This window comes from Pelodiscus sinensis, chromosome 1 (assembly GCF_052426305.1).
Source record: "Pelodiscus sinensis isolate ZL-2025 chromosome 1, ASM5242630v1, whole genome shotgun sequence".
Classification (NCBI taxonomy): domain Eukaryota; kingdom Metazoa; phylum Chordata; order Testudines; family Trionychidae; genus Pelodiscus; species Pelodiscus sinensis.
The window spans coordinates 86178757-86195687 of NC_143052.1; the positions used below are offsets into that span (position 1 = coordinate 86178757).

At 44.4% G+C, this 16931-nt stretch overlaps 1 protein-coding gene and 1 long non-coding RNA gene across 7 annotated transcripts in view; one reads left to right on the forward strand and one right to left on the reverse strand.

Annotated features, from left to right (window-relative positions):
- The window catches only part of ANKS1B (ankyrin repeat and sterile alpha motif domain containing 1B), an 821971-nt gene extending 808969 nt beyond the window's left edge, over nucleotides 1-13002 (reverse strand). For all 6 annotated transcript variants that reach the window (XM_075933985.2, XM_075933942.2, XM_075933974.2 and 3 more), the window contains exon 1: nucleotides 12251-13002. In XM_075933985.2, coding sequence (XP_075790100.2) covers nucleotides 12251-12384 — 134 coding nt within the window. In that variant the 5' untranslated portion in view covers nucleotides 12385-13002. The remainder of the gene's footprint in view (nucleotides 1-12250) is intronic.
- A 79-nt stretch (nucleotides 13003-13081) lies between these two features.
- LOC149525595 (uncharacterized) overlaps nucleotides 13082-16931 on the forward strand; it is a 53602-nt gene continuing 49752 nt past the window's right edge. The window contains exon 1 of the long non-coding RNA XR_016350260.1: nucleotides 13082-13209. This is a non-coding gene — a long non-coding RNA (uncharacterized LOC149525595). The remainder of the gene's footprint in view (nucleotides 13210-16931) is intronic.

Genomic DNA, 16931 nt, shown 5'->3' on the forward strand with positions numbered 1-16931 from the left:
AGCCTCCGATCAGCAGTGCTGGGACGAGCCCGACACCTAGAGTGGAGCACCCACAGGGACCACTTGAAAAAGAACTTTGAGTTATGCATAATTGTATCCATAAATCCATTTCATTAAGCATGGGAGAGGGTCCGCCAAAGGTACCACACAAGTGAGAAGCAAATAACCCTCCAAAACCCCCCAAACCTCTCTGATGTGGCCCCCAACTGAAACACCTCACTCCCCTGGTCCTTCAGCCCCATGGTGGAGGGAAGGGCAGAGAGGACTGAGGTTCAAGGCCTCAGGCCAGATTAACTCTTCTGGGGTTCTAGGGTTAGTAGATTTTTCATTGACTATTCGATTAGTTCATAGGGTGCCTCTGCCTTTGAAGCGCTCTGTGGAACCCGGAGTCAGCTGGGGACTGCTGACCCTGGACTCCATGTGGCACTGTCACTTTGAAATGCTTCAGGGAGCCCTGCGTCAGGCTCCTCATGGCATTTCAAAGTGGCAGCAGCCCATGGAGCCTGGGATCAGATGGAGACTCACCCACTGACCCTGGGCTCCATGCAGCACTGCTGCTTTGAAACATTACGTGCAGCTTGGGGACACCCTAGCTGGCCCTGGGCTGCACATGGTGTTTCAAAGTGGCAGTGCTGCGTGGAGCCCAAGGTCTGGCGCCAGGCTCCACATGGTGCAGCCACTTTGAAGTACCCCCTTTTCTTCCCCCCACCCTTGCTGCCTTTTTCCGACAAAGGCAGCAAGGGTGGGGGGAAGCAACTAGTCAATAGGCTATACTATAAGTATGTGCTTACTGGATAGTTGACTAGTCCTTCACATCTCTAGTAAGACTAAAAATAGTAATCCAGGCAAGGCCATCTCTAGGGAGTGCAGGAACAGCAGAGTTGCTAAGTTTGTGAGCATTTAGTGGATAAGGGGTGTGGCAAGGTCCTTGTTCAGGCCCCTTGCCTTGGGACCCCTTCTTGGTGCAGTCACCTGTGCCTTTTATTGTCAGTACCAATTTCCCACCACCTTCTATTTACAGAGCTTTCGTTCACAGCAAACTCACCCATCCTCTCCTTCTAGCTTGGGACCACACTCAGCTGGACTCTGGCTCCTCTGGTTGTCTTATATAGCCCTCTGGCTAATGAGGCCCACAGCTGCTTCCATTAGCCCTTCAGATATGGGCTTCCTCAGGTGGCTTCCATTTGGCCTTTTCAGCCAGGCTGTAGTGGCAGAGCTCTAGCTTAGCCAGTAGTCTGTCACAGGGACTGTACATGACAGGGAACACTCTTATGATTTGGGGGTTGCCATATGCCTTTTGATAACCTGCATGAAGAGAGTGAGGCCTGGTAGATAGTGTTTTTTGCTCACAGCAGATCAATGGCAGACACAAAAAAGATTTCCTCATGCTAAGGGTTGGTGCTGTTAAGGTGCCTTGCAACACCGAGTACACCTAATGGAGTGTCACAGTGGCATAGTTAGCATGATCTTACACCCAGTTTGCAGATTAGGTAAGGATCATAACTCCAAGCACTTGTATATTAGATTGTAAGAGATTCACAAATAAAATGATTGGAATCAGTCAATAAAAAAGCTAGGTATTTTTTATTTGTTTATGTTGAGTAAGGGAAATAGAACACAGAAAAACCACAAAATCAGCAGACCAGAAATATAATCCAAACTGAATAAGCTTCAGCTACAGAAGCAATGCCCAGCTCAGGGATTAGTCACTGCAGGGAAAAACACTGAGGAATTGAGATGTTTCCCTCATGAAGCAAGATACAATGAATGTAGGCACTGCCCCCAGCATAACTGCTCCACAGATAAAGCTGAGCAGCTTGGAGATGGCTAAAGGCAATCAGCAAAGAACTGGGAATACTAGATGTGGGTGACCTCAGAGAAACAGGCAGTAATGGAAAGAGCAGAGAATAGGGAGCAGAGAGAGCTACACATCAGAGAACCTTGAAGCTAGAAGACAGAAAGTGCAAAGCCCAAGAAGCAGAAGCCTCAGAAAGGAGAGACTGTATGCCATGAACATACTGGAAAAAGGACAGAATACCTCAGGCACCGGGTACTTCTCCACTCCAAAGACCACATAACTGGGACAAATTATGCCCAAATTACAGGAAGACAGATTGCACTGAAAAATATTTAAGCACTTCAAAAGGTTCTACAGTGTACATAATATCCCCTGCTGACTGAAGAATGACTGTTGTGATCTCCAAGCTAACTGTAAACTTTACAGGTGTTTAATAAGGCTGTAAATGAGGCTATAGGCTCGTCTAGACTATGCTGAAGTTTCAAAAGAGGCTATGCAAATTCTGCAGGAATTTGCATATCTTCTTCCAATCTCACTTTCAAAAGCAGAGCTCATTTTTTGAAGAAGAGCAGCTTTTCAAAAAAACGGGAGGGGGGGGTTGCGAAAAAACACGTCCCAACTACTTTCACTTTCGAAAGCTCTGTTTCTATTAAAAATTAAGGATGGCAATTTGTACTCATCTATATGATTAACCGATAAGCCTAGGTTTATCGGTTAATCTTGTCAACTACTTGCATTTTCCCCACACCTTGGTGCTTCTGTGTCAGAGGCAGCAAGGGGGAGGAGCAGGAGCCAATGCTGGAGGAAGCCAGCTTAAAAGCCAGTTTCCCCCAGCACCAGCTCCATGGTGCTGCCTGCCCCCATTACCATGCTGCTGCCTCTGTCTATGAGGGGGTCTGAGCTCCCCGCAGACAGAGACATCCTGGGCCCGCTGTAAGCAGAGGCTGCTTCGTGGCAGCAGTTCCTGTCCACAGGGGGTCCAAGCAGCCTCTGTCCATGGAGAGCTCAGACATCCCACAGACAGGGCCTGTTGCCACCCCATGCTGCTGCCTCTATATCAAAGGTAGCAGCACAGGGTGACAGGTAGCCAGTCCGCGAGGGGAGTTGGTTTTTAAACTGGCTCCTCTAGCAGACTAGCTCCTGCCTGCCACCCTACACTGCTGCCTCTGATACAGCTGCTGGCCCCACTCCCAGGGACTACTGAATAGTTGTGTAACCGATAATATTTTATGCAGTTACACAACTATTCAATTGTACAACAGCTAACATCCCTATTAACATTTTTCAAATCACACTAGAGAAGCATCACCTCAAATTCAAGAGCCTCAAGACTGGTAAATTAGGTCCTGTGGAACATGTGCATAAAATAGTGGATTGTTTGAAAAAATAGAGAGAGAGTAAAGGGATAAACACCTCTGATCAGCTGCTTGATTTAATTGCTCAGGAGCAGTTCACAGACAGTCTGCCCTCAGTGAGAGCAAGAATCAGGTTTAGTGGGCAAAGCAGATATCCTGGGTGGGGAATGAAGTTGAGTGTCAGCACCAGAGTCATATGCCAATTACCCTAGCCAGGGTCAAATAAAAGTCAAATCCAGGAATTAAATTGAGGATTAGAATCAGGCTCATATACCAAATGCCAGATCCAAGAGACAAGGTAGAGTCAGACCCAGGGGTTTGAAGGCTGCAATCAAATCCCCCCTCGTTCTCCTGTTCTGAAGACTAAATAATCCCAGTTCCCTCAGCCTCTACTTGTAAGTCATGTGCTCATGTGCTCCAGCCTCCTAATCATTTTCATTGCCCTCCTAATTATTTTCATTGCCCACAATTGCTACCTAGCCATTTAGTCCCCAACCTGTAGCAATTTATGGTGGGATTCTTCCAGCCTAAGTATAGGACTCTGCACTTGTCCTTGTTGACCTCATCAGATTTCATTTGGCCCAAACATCCAAATTGTTTAGGTCACTCTGAATTCTATCCCTACCCTCCAGTATGCCTACCTCTCCCCATAGCGTAGAGTCATCCACAAATTTTCTGAGTGTGTAAACCAACTCATCATCCAGATCATTAAAGAAGATGTTGAACAAAACTGGCCCCAGGACCACTCCTAGGGCACTCCACTTGATGCCAGCTGCCATTTAGACATTGAACCATTGATTACTACTTGTTGAGCATGACTATCTAGCCAGCTTTCTATCCACTTTATAGTCCATTAATACAGGCTATATTTCTTTAACTTGCCAGCAAGAATACTATGGGAGACTATCTCAAAAGCTTTGCTTAAGTCAAATTATATCATATCCACTGCTTTCCCCATATCCACAGAGCCAGTTATTTCATCATAGTAGGTAATCAGGTTGCTCAGGCATGACTTGCCCTTGGTGAATCCATCTTGATTGTTCCAGATCACTTTCCTCTCCTCCAAGTGGTTCAAAATTGATTCCTTGAGGACCTACTCCATGATTATTCCAAATACTGAGGTAAGGCTCACTGATCTCTAGGGGTATGTCTACACAGCAAAGTTATTTCGAAATAACAGCCATTATTTCAAAATAACTTTACTAGAGACTACACAGCCAAACCGCTATTTCGAAATTAATTCGAAATAGCAGAGTGCTTATTTCAAATTTGGTAAACCTCATTCCATGAGGAATAATGCCAAATTCGAAATAAGTGCCGTGTAGACATTTATATCGAAATAGGGAGCCTCCAGCTTTCTCATGGTGCCCTGGTGGCCACTCCGGCCTCAACCAAAAACACTTCTCTCCCTCCCCCCTCCACGGAGTCCTTAAAGGGGTTGACACTGGCCACAGTGCCTGTGCCAGCTCCAAGCCAACCAGCCCAGAACCTGCAGTCACTGCCCCATACCCAGTGGCCCCAAAACATGAGCCAGCAAGCCACTGGCACCCAGCCCTCCACCACTCCCCAGGAGCAGTCTGTCAGCTCGCAGGTGCCTGCCAGGGCCCAGAGAAGGCAGGCGCCTTCCTGGTCCAGGGTGGAGATCATGGACCTTATTCAGGTTTGGGGGGGATGCCCCCACGTCTATGATCTCCGCACTAGATGGAGGAACGTGGCCGTCTATGGCTGGATAGCTGCCAGCCTGGCCACCAAAAGCCACATGCGAATGCAGGAGCAGGTCTGCATGAAAATCAAGTTGGTTCGGCGAGACCCCCAGCCCTGAGCTTTCCCTCCCCCTTATTCCTCTTGCTTCCCTCTTCCAGCTCCATCCTCTCAGGTTTCTCCCTCCCCCCCCCCCCCAGCCTCTTTTCTCTCTTCTCCCACCTCCTTTCCACAGTCTCACCAGAGTTTCATTCCCCGTCCCCCCAATTTTGTTAAATAAAGAGAGTTTGTGTTCATGAAAATACGTGTATTTTATTTGACATCAGGAAGGGGGGTTAGGGAGGGGTAAGTAGAAGGGCGTGAGGGAGGAATGAGGCACAAACCCCCAGTGGGGCAGACCAGGGAGGCTCTTAGCACTTCTCAGGGTGGAAGCTCTCCTGCAGGGCCTCCTGGATACTGACAGTCCCCTGATGGACCTCCCAGATGGCAGCCTGCAGAAAGTGCATCCAGGCTCGCAGCAATGTGTCCATGAGAACCACCAGAGTGCCCAGGGGCAGCTCTGGCTCCATGTTGCAGACTGCTGTGGTGTCCCGAGTGAGGGCAACCAAAGCACACAGAGACAAAATGCTTTGCTGTCCCTCATCGAGGTAAGCAAGCAAGCAGGGAAACCTGAGAACCAGCTGTCCGGGGAAGGGGGGGCAGGTGGTGTCCCTTTAAGCACAGGCTTCAGATAGCCTCAGGCAGCAGCCACACGAAGTAACTCCTCACCTGATGCCCTGCCAGACCTGGTTCCAGCCGGCCTTAAATGCGATTCAGCGTCCACTCAGTGTGGACGCGCTATTTCAAAATAACCAAATGCTATTTTGAAATGCATTTTGTGTGTAGATGCGTTATTTTGAAATAACTTATTTCGAATTAACTATTTTAAAATAAGATATTTTGAAATAACGCTGTAGTGCAGACATACCCTAATTCCCCAGATTCCTTTCTTTCCCTTTTTTGAAGATGGGCACTACATTTGCCTTTTTCCAATTCTTTGGGATCTCCCCCGATCTCTAAGAGTTTTCAGAGATAATGGCCAATGGCTCTGCAATCACATCAGCCAACTCTCTCTCATGTCCACCTTTCTAAATAGTCCTTAACCTGTTCTTTCACTACTGAGAGTTGCATATCTTCTTCCCATCAATGTTCCCTCTAACATTTTCCATCATTTGGGTGGACTGAATTTTCTTTTGGGTGGTTTGAAATGTATTATGTGCAACACCAATATTGAGGTCGTGTGTGCAAACAAAAAACCTAGATATAAGTATATATTTTAAACAGTTCATAGGTGTGGAAGAAGAAAAAAATATTAAAACAAGGGATAATTAACAAGGAGCACTGCTTAAGAGGTGTATTTAATATGAAATTAAATAAAAAGAAAATTAACACTACCATGTATTATCATCCTTTCTAACAACTCAAGCTAGGAAACTCACCAAAATGAGGCATACTGAAAACAGCTATATAAATAAATCAAAGATATGGCCACTAAGTACAAGCATAAAAAATATGCACCTTAGCCCCAATTAAAAACCTGCTCCCATAGACTACTAAATCTTCAGAATCTCCACTAAAGCTGCTCTCAAAAAAATGAAGCATCTGCCAAACTACTAGCATGCTACAGACTTTCGTAGTTCACAAAACTATCCCTCTTGTATGCATATTATCTGTACATAGCTCAGCTTTAATATGATAAATACATCTATGAGTCAAATAGAAATAGTCATGCTGTCCTTGCAAATATTAATACAATATTTACTGACCCTGGAAAGAAGAGTAAAAGGCATTCACTCAGGTGTATACAGTTTCTCTGGAATGTCAACTCTTAATTTGATTAATAGTGCACAGTCATAGAACAGTAAAAATAAGTAATAAAGCAACACAGACCGCAAACAAAGCCACAAACAACAGACAATACTGAAAATAGAGAGGGAAGTAAAACATAAGGTGGTTGGTTATGGGTATTTTAAATGAATGTTTAGGATCTATGCTATGTAAATGAAACAGAGACCTATAAAAGCAGATACAAGTTCTGGTTTGAAACTTTCACATTGTATGTCACCAACTCAAAGAGTAGAAGCCCCAGAGCACATTAACACATGGCTTCAGAATTGGTAGACAGATCCATGCTTCAGAGAGCTTGCAAATAAAGTCTTCATCTTATAAAAGACCTAGCTTCACACCTAGTGCATGCCACTCCTGAGTTCGCCCATTGACTCATAAGAGCCAGAACTATACCAGGCACCAAAGTTCTGGCCTTAATGCCAATACCCCTTCCAAAACAAATTCTAAAACTTAATGAAAATCACTTGTCAGGAATCCAATTCTAACTGAAAGGCCAAACAAATGAACAGGATCCATGATAAAGTTCTTTCCATTTCAACAGTTTACGATATATGATTTAGTAACACGAGATTTAAAAAAAAACATTAAGATCAAAGTTGTCAAATATCTACAATGCTCAAAAAAATTCCGTGAAAAGAATCTTTTTCTTTCTTACCTTAAGCCATTAACACCTATGTAAACTTTGTTTGAAATGTAATCAAGCAAATGTCATGAACTAGGCCTTTTGCTCCAGTATTCATTCACTAAACCCCAAATTCTTATCTACAAAAGTAGCCTAAACGTTTTACAATAAAAAAACTCCAATACAATTGAAGTCAGATCTGCAATAAGATCTGCTAATGCAGACTCTTGGGCTACATCTACACTGCAGTGTTATTTCAGGATACCAGAAGTATTCCGAAATAGCTATTCCAAGTCTTTTGAGCTCACCCGTTATTTTGAAATATAATGGGCTCGCTATTCCGATGTCCCTGTAAGCCTCATTCCACAAGGAGTAAGGGACACTTCAGAATAGTGATTTATTTTGAAATAAGTACTGCGTACACAGTGCCAAATTTGAAATAAGGTATTTCAAAATTAAATTGAAATAAGCTACACAATTTGCTTAGCTCAAATTGCATAGCTTATTTTGAGCTCTGGGTGCATTGTAGACACACCCTCTCAGTCCTCTTTACTTCTCTGTTCTGGATCTGTCTCCTTCCAAACAAATTAAATTTTAGCCCAGGCTTTCTAACATCACAGGGCAGATGGTTACCTATTAACAAACTCGACACTGCCAAAATCAAGCTCTTTATCTTTCTCTCCTGATATTAGGCGAAAAATATTTTGATCTAAAAATGCAGAGGATTCACTGATTTGTGTTTGCTCTATAAGTCTAACAGTAGAATATAGCAGGCTGCTACAATATTCTTCACCCCATCGTATTATTCCTGGCATATTTCAGATCTTGTAACAGTTGGTAATTAATACCAACTCCTCCTCACTCCAGCCTCAACAAGAAAAGGGAAGATGTACTTGGACTAAGCTCCCTTTGTTGCATTGAGATAACAGAGATTCCCTGGCAGCACCCCATCTCCCATGAAGCCCAGCATGCCAGCATAACCCACCTAATATTTTTGTACCCCTCATGCAGCCTTCTCCCCCAACCCCAGCACAGGAGAGAGTCCCGTTTCTCTCCCCTGTACCAGATGGGAGTCATGATGCCCCAAACAAACTCTCCACCCCTACCTCACCACACAGATGCTGGCAACTATCCATCCCTTCTTTAACCCACCTACCGTTGTGCAATCTGCTCCCTTTGGTCCCAGCCCAAATGGGGGCTGCGAGAGTCCTGCCTCTCAGAGTTGCAGGCACCAGCAGCTGCAACCCAGCTGGGCGTCAGAGGACATACTACAAACAAAGTCCCCACCCCCATCACACCAATGCCAGCACCCACCTATCCCCTTTCCCCCATCTATCCCATGCAGCCTGCTCCTCTTGCCCCAGAGCTGGGGGCTGGGAGAGAGTCCTGAATGTCTAACTAGCTGCTGTAATCAGAGTAGCTCCTCTCCTCTCCTCTCCTCTCCCGGCTGCCACAGTCCATCTGACAGACGGAATGTCCTAAACTCCTCTCCCCATCCTAGCAACTCCCCCCAGCCACTTATTTCCTTTCTCCTCCTTATGTCCCCTGCCTACCATATAGGAGAGGCACGCTCCTCCATCCCCAGTAGGGTGGTACTACTGAAGGAGAAATGCAAAGGGTGGGAGATGTAGGCACCAAGGCAGGGAGTGAGGATGCAGGAGTCAGGGAAGGGGGGTGGAAGAAGTGAGGGGGCTCAGGGCAGGGCATGGGGGCAACTGGTGGCTACTCCCCGAGGCCGACCCAGGGCGACAGAGGCCATTGCAGCCTGCCTGCCGGTTTCTCCCCACCCCATGGCAGCTGAGGCCACATGGCCTGCCTACTGGCTGCTCTCCAGGGCAGCACAGAGTGGTGGGGCCATGCAATTCAGCCAGTGGCTGCTCTCCACAGCCATGGCTGGCCAGGTTGGCAGGGGCCATGATGTTGGCCAGTGACTGCTCTGCGGGGCTGGAGCACTTGCTGTCCTCCTTTGGTCATTCTGGAGTATTTGTCCCTGTGTTTGCTGCCTCAGTGTAGTCATTTCCTTTTGATGAGAAACAATCACATAACATGCACATCCCATTGTCCTGGCACAACCAAACCCTGACTTTGCTTTATGTTATGATAAGAGGAAGTTGTGTACCAAAGTTGCTGGTCCTAGCTCTTACCATTTAGGAGTTCTTGAACAAATGGACTCACAGACAAATGGAGACACAGGGAGACAGACAGATGCACAAACTCTCTTAAACATATAGCAGATTAAACTCAGTGTAAATAATTTTTAGCTGTGGGGGACAACAACTGTACATCTCTCTCCTTCATTGATAAAGGGAGCAAACTTATGAGCTTGCTCTGTATAAAACTAAGAAGGATTTCTCTGGCGTTCTGAACCCATTGGAGCTGCGCACCTGAGGCCATGTCAAGTCTCTGTGGCTGAGCTTTCCCAGAGCTGAGCAGCTCTCGGTGCCTCTGTTGCAGGCTGTAACCCCAACTCTGGGGTTTATTTTGATTTGGAGCATCATTTTTTTTTCTAAAATAAAAAATATAAAAAAATGCTTCTTAGAATTAAAAACTGACATTTCTTTTTTAAAAAGTTGAAAAAAAATGTTTTTTTTTAAATGAAAGTATTCTGGCAAAATTGATGTAAATTCACAAAATATTTTGTTGCCAAATCTTCATTTTTTACCAAAAATGTTTTAGTTGAAAAATTTTGTTCAGCTCTATATACTACTGTGACTAGTCCTGGTGAAAATGTAACCTCCAGTAGTAAGTGGAGATATACCTATCTCATAGAACTGGAAGGGACCTTGAGAGATCATTGAGTCCAGTCCCTACCCTCATGGCAGGATAAAGTACCAACCCTGACAGATTTGTCCCAGATCCCTAAATAGCCCAAGGATTGAACTCACAGCCGTTGGTTTAGAAGGTTACTGCTCAAACCACTGAGTTATCCTGTCCCCCCCTTAAGTGAGCACAGGACAGAGTCCACAGATTCACACTTTAACCTATCAGCTCAACTTTTAATTCTTTCATCATTTTTTTAAATTGTTGTACGTTATGTTTTTATTTCTGAAATTGCTCAATTTCCTGTTTACATTTCTTTATTTTTAAAATGACTGAAAAATGTATCCATCTTGTTTTGAAACATAACATTAAAAGTTTCACAGTCACAATAATATGCTACTTACCCTGCATTACAGTTAAACAAACCAAAGTGCCTACTGTAGAAAAATAACATTACCTGACTTTATACTGTATGAAATGTTTGCTTTGCCACTAATAATCAACGACTACCATAACCCATTAACCGATTTTCTGTTATACCCTTTTGTACATTATACAAACCAGATTATAAAAGCACCTAATATGCCAATCATTTATAATCAGAAAAACACAAGCAAACACACTTTCCTGCAGAGATTTATAGGACTTGTAATTTACAATAAGAAAGTAACCATGCAAGAACAGAGCATAGGGGACAGCTCTAAAAAAACATAAATATATCCAGTTGAAGTAGTACATAATTAATCATTGCACTGAAATGAACTTCATTTTGGTAAAATTATGTTGTTACAAAGAAATATCAATCACATTTTAATAAGTGATGCTTATCATCTAAATTCAAGCAATTATCTAACATCTTTTTTGCTAAGCATGCTATTCAATTATGGTACCAAAGGCAATTGTACAAATGTATTTTAACTATAGCCAACATAGCAATAATTAAATAAAAGTTAATTGTCGCTGTGACCACTATGGCATCACTGAACTTTGATAAACTGTGTGGATATTTAAACTATTGTTTACTGCTGTTAAATTTTTTAAATAAAAAATAAAAGTTAAATTGGTATAATTTTGACAGGAATATTACTATTTCTACAATGGAAAATATCATATGCAATATAAATAAAGTGGCCCGGGTCTTGGAAAATAGAGATGCACTGGCAGTAGAATCTCAAATGAGTTAACCTTTCTAGCCTTCCATTTAAAGAATTTCCATTAATCTGGGTCTGCTTCTTTTCTTCCGGTAGAACACATTTAATGATTAGTTCAAGTTTTAAGTCAATAGCGTTTCAATTCATTCTACCTTGCTGTGCTGGGTCTAGTATGTCTGGCAGCAAATTGTGTGCTGCAGACCTTTTCTTATTTGAAAAATGTCAAATGTCATAAGTGCTTGTGATAATGCACTTCTCACTTGCAACATGATGAAACTTAACATCAAAAGCACTGTTACATACTGCATGACATATGACTAAAGTCTAAAGTTGATTCCTTTCACTCAGACATGACCACTATGCCAATTTTAGTCAACTAAATCCAGATACTTTTAAAATACCACTGCTATTACCTAACCTGCTCCATAAGTTTTACACCTAACTCTATGCTGATGAACCTCTCGATGAGAGGTTCACTTTCTTCATTGTACAGACTCATTGCCATGGCATGGTTAATTTCTTCTGCAAGCAAGGGTAATAACTGGGTGAGAGTGTGAGAAGTTGTGGCTTTTTCCATATAACTACAAACACAATAGCTTCCCTGTCATTAACAACACACATATTTTAAAAAATAATTGAAATAAGATACGATTATAAAAGAAACATGAGAGTGATTGCACCATTGTGCAAAGCAATCCACCCAATAAATTGCATAAATTCAGCATGAATGCTAGTAATACAGCAGAAACAAGTAGTACCCTGCTGACACACTGAAGGCAAAAAATTCAAAATTCTTATGTATTAATATAAGGAATGGCAGTGACTTTACACACTGACACACTGTACTTGTGACAGTTAACAATTTATGGATGCTATGAAGAATACCGGCACGAGGATGAGGATGGTGATGAGGCTGATGGTGATGCTGAGGAGGAGGTTAATATCCCTAGATGCTGCTGGGGAATCATGTCCCTACCTCAGTAAGCTGGATAGGGGAATAGCTCCAGATCCACTGCCCAGGATCCCTCCTTTCCTCCCCGACAGGAGTTTCTCCACGAGAGCCACATTCCCAGTGCGAGCAGCTTCCAGCAGTTCCTGGTCCTTCCCCATGGTCAGTGGCCAAACACTCCCTCCCCCTCACAAAATACTGTAGATATAGGTTAGCCCCTTCAAAAAATCCCTCTCCTTCGATCAAATAATCTTCTCCTTGCCTAAAAGCTCTGCCTGAAATCTGGGCAGAGAGGAGATGCCTGCATCCCCTACAGAGCAGCAGCAGAAGGGAGCAGGAGAATCACCTCCTTCTAGTTACACTAGCTCAATTCTGGGTGGAGTGTGGCAGGAAAGCGGGGGGGGGGGAGGGTTGAAGGGGAGGAAATGAGGCCAATAAAGGACCTTCCCACACACCCCCTCCCCAAATCCCAGCCTGCAGGGTGGGCGAGGGGGGCTGGCTCAGCCTCAGAGCTTGGCGGGGGAGGGGGGAGGAGAGATAATGACCAGCAAGGAGGGAGGAGGCTCAGCCCTGGCCAGCCAGGCCCGTTGCTGGGGAGACACAGCTCTCTCCCTCTGAGTGGCTGGCTGGCTGGGTTTGGTCCCACCCCTCCTCCCAGGATCCCAGTCCCAGGGCCTCGCCTTGCTGCTGCTGCTGCTGCTAGCGCTGCGCTGGGGGGTTGTGCCCCTCCACCGCCCTGGCCGGCCCGGCCAGCAGCAGAAGCTGGAGGCTCCACCGCGGGGCGCGCGCGGCGGGACCGTTAACGGCTCCTGAAGACAAGGCGCTGCGCGTGCTTGGCGGGGAAGGGGGAGGGTCACACACGGCGCGAGGCAGGGGCTCGGTATGGTGCCCGCTACTGAGGGTGACGGAAGCAGGTGTTCCCGGTGCAGCTCAGTCAGGGGCAGGGGCGGTGAGTCTTGCTGTGGCCTCGGAATAGCTGCAGCCGGGTGAGTCCTGGATCCTGGAGAGCGCGGGACGGGCACAGGACAGGAGCCTCACACTGGGAGGGATCAGAGGACAATGTGACACACACACACCCAGCGGCGGGGCCAGGCTGCCTCGCTTGTGCGGGGAGGGGGCGAGAGCAAGGGGCTCCGGGTTGCACTGGCGAACGCAGGAGTTGAGGGGGTGGGAGTGGCAACACCCCGCTCCCTGCCCTGCACCGTGGAGCTCCCCACAAGCTGAGGGGCGAGGGAAGGGTCGCTGGGATTCAGACATGAGCCCATAGGGGTGGAGGGAGCTACTGCTCCGAGCCCCACACACACCTGCACATGGGGAAGGGGGTAAATAATCAATGGCTAAACTCCCACTGGCTTCACTCGCTGGGGTCAGGCTCACTCCTTGGATCAGAAAGGGTGAATGTTGCCAGTTAGGGCTGACTGTATTTCTGGAGGTTTCATCACGTGGCATAGTCTTTAATTAAAACTCGTCTTTACTTCCTGGAGACTCCAGGGCAGTCCTGCAAGGTTGGCAACTCTGTCAGGGCTCCACTGAGTTTGCAGGACCGTGCCTCACCAAGGAGGGAGAATACTGAGAGAACTAGACCCTCTTTAGATGTGATCTCCTCCTGTCCTGGTGCTAGTGGTGCGGACAGTGAGCGCTTTTAATGTGAGGTTTCTTCCATGATGATGATGATGATTTTTCACTTGCCTTGGCAGCTGGAGAATTTTTCTTCACACTTCCAGTAGGTTTTATAAACTATGTGGAAAATTTGCTCTTTTGCCCAAGTCATTAGCTCATCTTTGTCTAATGCTTTATTTGAAACTGTTTATATATGGAAAGCCAACTAACAGCCTTTTCACACCTAACTGATTTAGTAAATTACCTTTAGTATTTATTACTCCTGTAGCAACACATGTCTTAACAGGCAACACATGTCTTAACATCCCTTAAAAGTGCTTCCTCATGGAAGGCAATCGCAAAGCACCCAGTAAGAATGGGTGCAGGATCAGATAATAAATTCGACCTGGATCCAGTAAACTCACATGAATAAATGTTTGCATGTAAATGTTTGCAAGATCAAGGCTTTAGTTAACATCGACAAAAACACATGGGCTGTGTCTACATTGGTGCGATCTTGCGCAAAAGCAGCCACTTTTGCGCCAATACTTGCTGCCTGTCTACACTGGCTGAGAGTTCTTGCGCAAGAACACTGACATTCTAATGTATGAAATCAGTGCTTCTTGAGCAAGAACTATGATGCTCCCACTCAGGAAGAAGCCCTCTTGCGCAACTGTTCTTGCGCAAGAGGCCAGTGTAGACAGGCATCATGAATTTCTTGAGCAAGAAAGCCCTATGGTTAAAATGGCCATCAAAGCTTTCTTGTGCAAGAGATCATCTACACTGGCATGGATGCTCTTGCGCAAAAGCACATCTCTTGTGCAAAAGCACATGCCAGTGTAGACACTCTCTTCTGGAAGGCTACGTCTACATTGGCCCCTTTTCCGGAAGGGGCATGTTAATTTCAGGAGTTGTAATAGGGAAATCCGCGGGGGATTTAAATATCCCCCACGGCATTTAAATAAAAATGTCCGCCGCTTTTTTCCGGCTTTTAGAAAAGCCGGAAAAGAGCGTCTACACCGGCCCCGATCCTCCGGAAAAAGCGCCCTTTTCCAGAGGATCTTATTCCTACTTCAAAGAATAAGATCCTCCGGAAAAGGGCGCTTTTTCCGGAGGATCGGGACCAGTGTAGACGCTCTTTTCTGGCTTTTCTAAAAGCCGGAAAAAAGCGGCGGACATTTTTATTTAAATGCCGCGGGGGATATTTAAATCCCCCGCGGATTTCCCTATTACGACTCGTGAAATTAACATGCCCCTTCCAGAAAAGGGGCCAATGTAGACGTAGCCGACGAGTTTTTGCACAAGAACTCTTCTGCAAAAGAAGTCTTTTCTTGCACAAATTCATGCCAATGTAGACATAGCCCATATGGTGAACCTGAGCTTAGAGAAGTATGTTGAGGGAGACCATATTAAATACTGATTATCCAGTTTCTGTTAAAGTCAAAGGAAGTGTACCCAGTTGACTTCAGAATGAACTGAGTTAAATCCTTGGTGGAGAATACTGCTCTTTTAGGGAGCTATGTTTTTCCCCCATATATAGCAGATCATATGACTATTTTATATGTTTTAGTTAGTTACATTGTCACTTTTTAAAATATGAATTTAAATACATTACTTTGCTTAACTCTGTTTCTGTAAAAATATACTATTTGGAATCACTGCCCTGCCATTATGCTGAAAATACAGCTGTTCACAGCATATTTAAATAAAATTCACTTTTTATCCAGAAAATTAATCTTACATATTTTAAATGGAGATGTGAAATGATGAATGATTTTTTCCCCAGAATATCAGCAGGATGGGGCATCTCATTATTATGTATGAAGCCTCTGTATAGTTCTTGCCTTCCTGATTGAAATACATACATTGTTTGATATAAATAACAAATATTAGGACCTGATTCTGCAAGCTTTTACTCATGTCAGTGTTTTCATTAATTTTTTTTTTTATAAATAAATATATGAATTAAGATGTACAGTTTGAGCTCTTAAGTCACAGCTGATCTAGGTCACATTTAAACCATCAATCTAGGATAGAAATAATAAAATATAGAGCTTATTACCAAACATATGAGTCATCTTGTTCCAACATTGAAAGTCTCTATCAATGGTATAAAACCCCATCTCTCATATTCCATAATCTGAATCTAGACTTGTCCATTATATGGCTGGCCAAATGTAGCCCTTAGTTCCATCAGACAGTGGGATTGCATCATTTGAGTCTCATGTGGCACAATGTGTATGAAGGTACTAAAAACAAAGGCTCTGACACTACAGAAAACTCTGCACTAGAAGGCTCCTGTACCTATGCTGAGTTCTCTCAAAGTCAATGTGGCTCCACACAGACTCAGGTCTGTCTGTGTGGTGCTCATTGGAGTTTTGGGGCCAAAATCTGCATGGGTGCAGATAATTATATGGATAGGAATCCGAACAAATGCTAAGGAGCAACCAGATTTTAAGAATTTGGATTGTTTAGGTGATTGAACCAGCAGATGGCAAACATGACTCAGTGTAAACAAATGTTACATAATTAGTCTGGAGAAAATAAAATCTAAGGATGATGTGCTAAGTGAAAATATCATCCAGGAGACTGATCAGGAAAAAAATAGAGGATCACTGTGCACTTGTTAACACTGACAAATTCAGTAGGGATCCTTGGACGTAGCTGATTTCAGAATATGCCCCACTGAAGCCATTAGCCCAGTGTAATAGAAGTGTTACTCATGGGATAAGTGACTAGAGCAGCTGTAGCAGAGAATTAAAGACACAACTTTCTCTTTCTAGGGATGACTGATAGAAGAGTGTAGTGAAAAAAGCAGAATGATGGGATTACATTGAATCAAAAGTGTGGGTAGATTGGACCAGATGGCCTCCCAATTCCTAAAAGTTTTTATATTCTTAATTATTTATGGTGTAAGCACAGCATTGTGGGCAGTGTTGAAAAATACATGCACTTTGAACAGGTTAAAGAGATTTAAAATGTAGTACAGCTTTGTGATATATACAGGCAGTCCCCGGGTTACGTACAAGATAGGGACTGTAGGTTCTTAAGTTGAATCTGTATGTAAGTCGGAACTGGCATCCAGATTCAGCCGCTGCTGAAACTGACC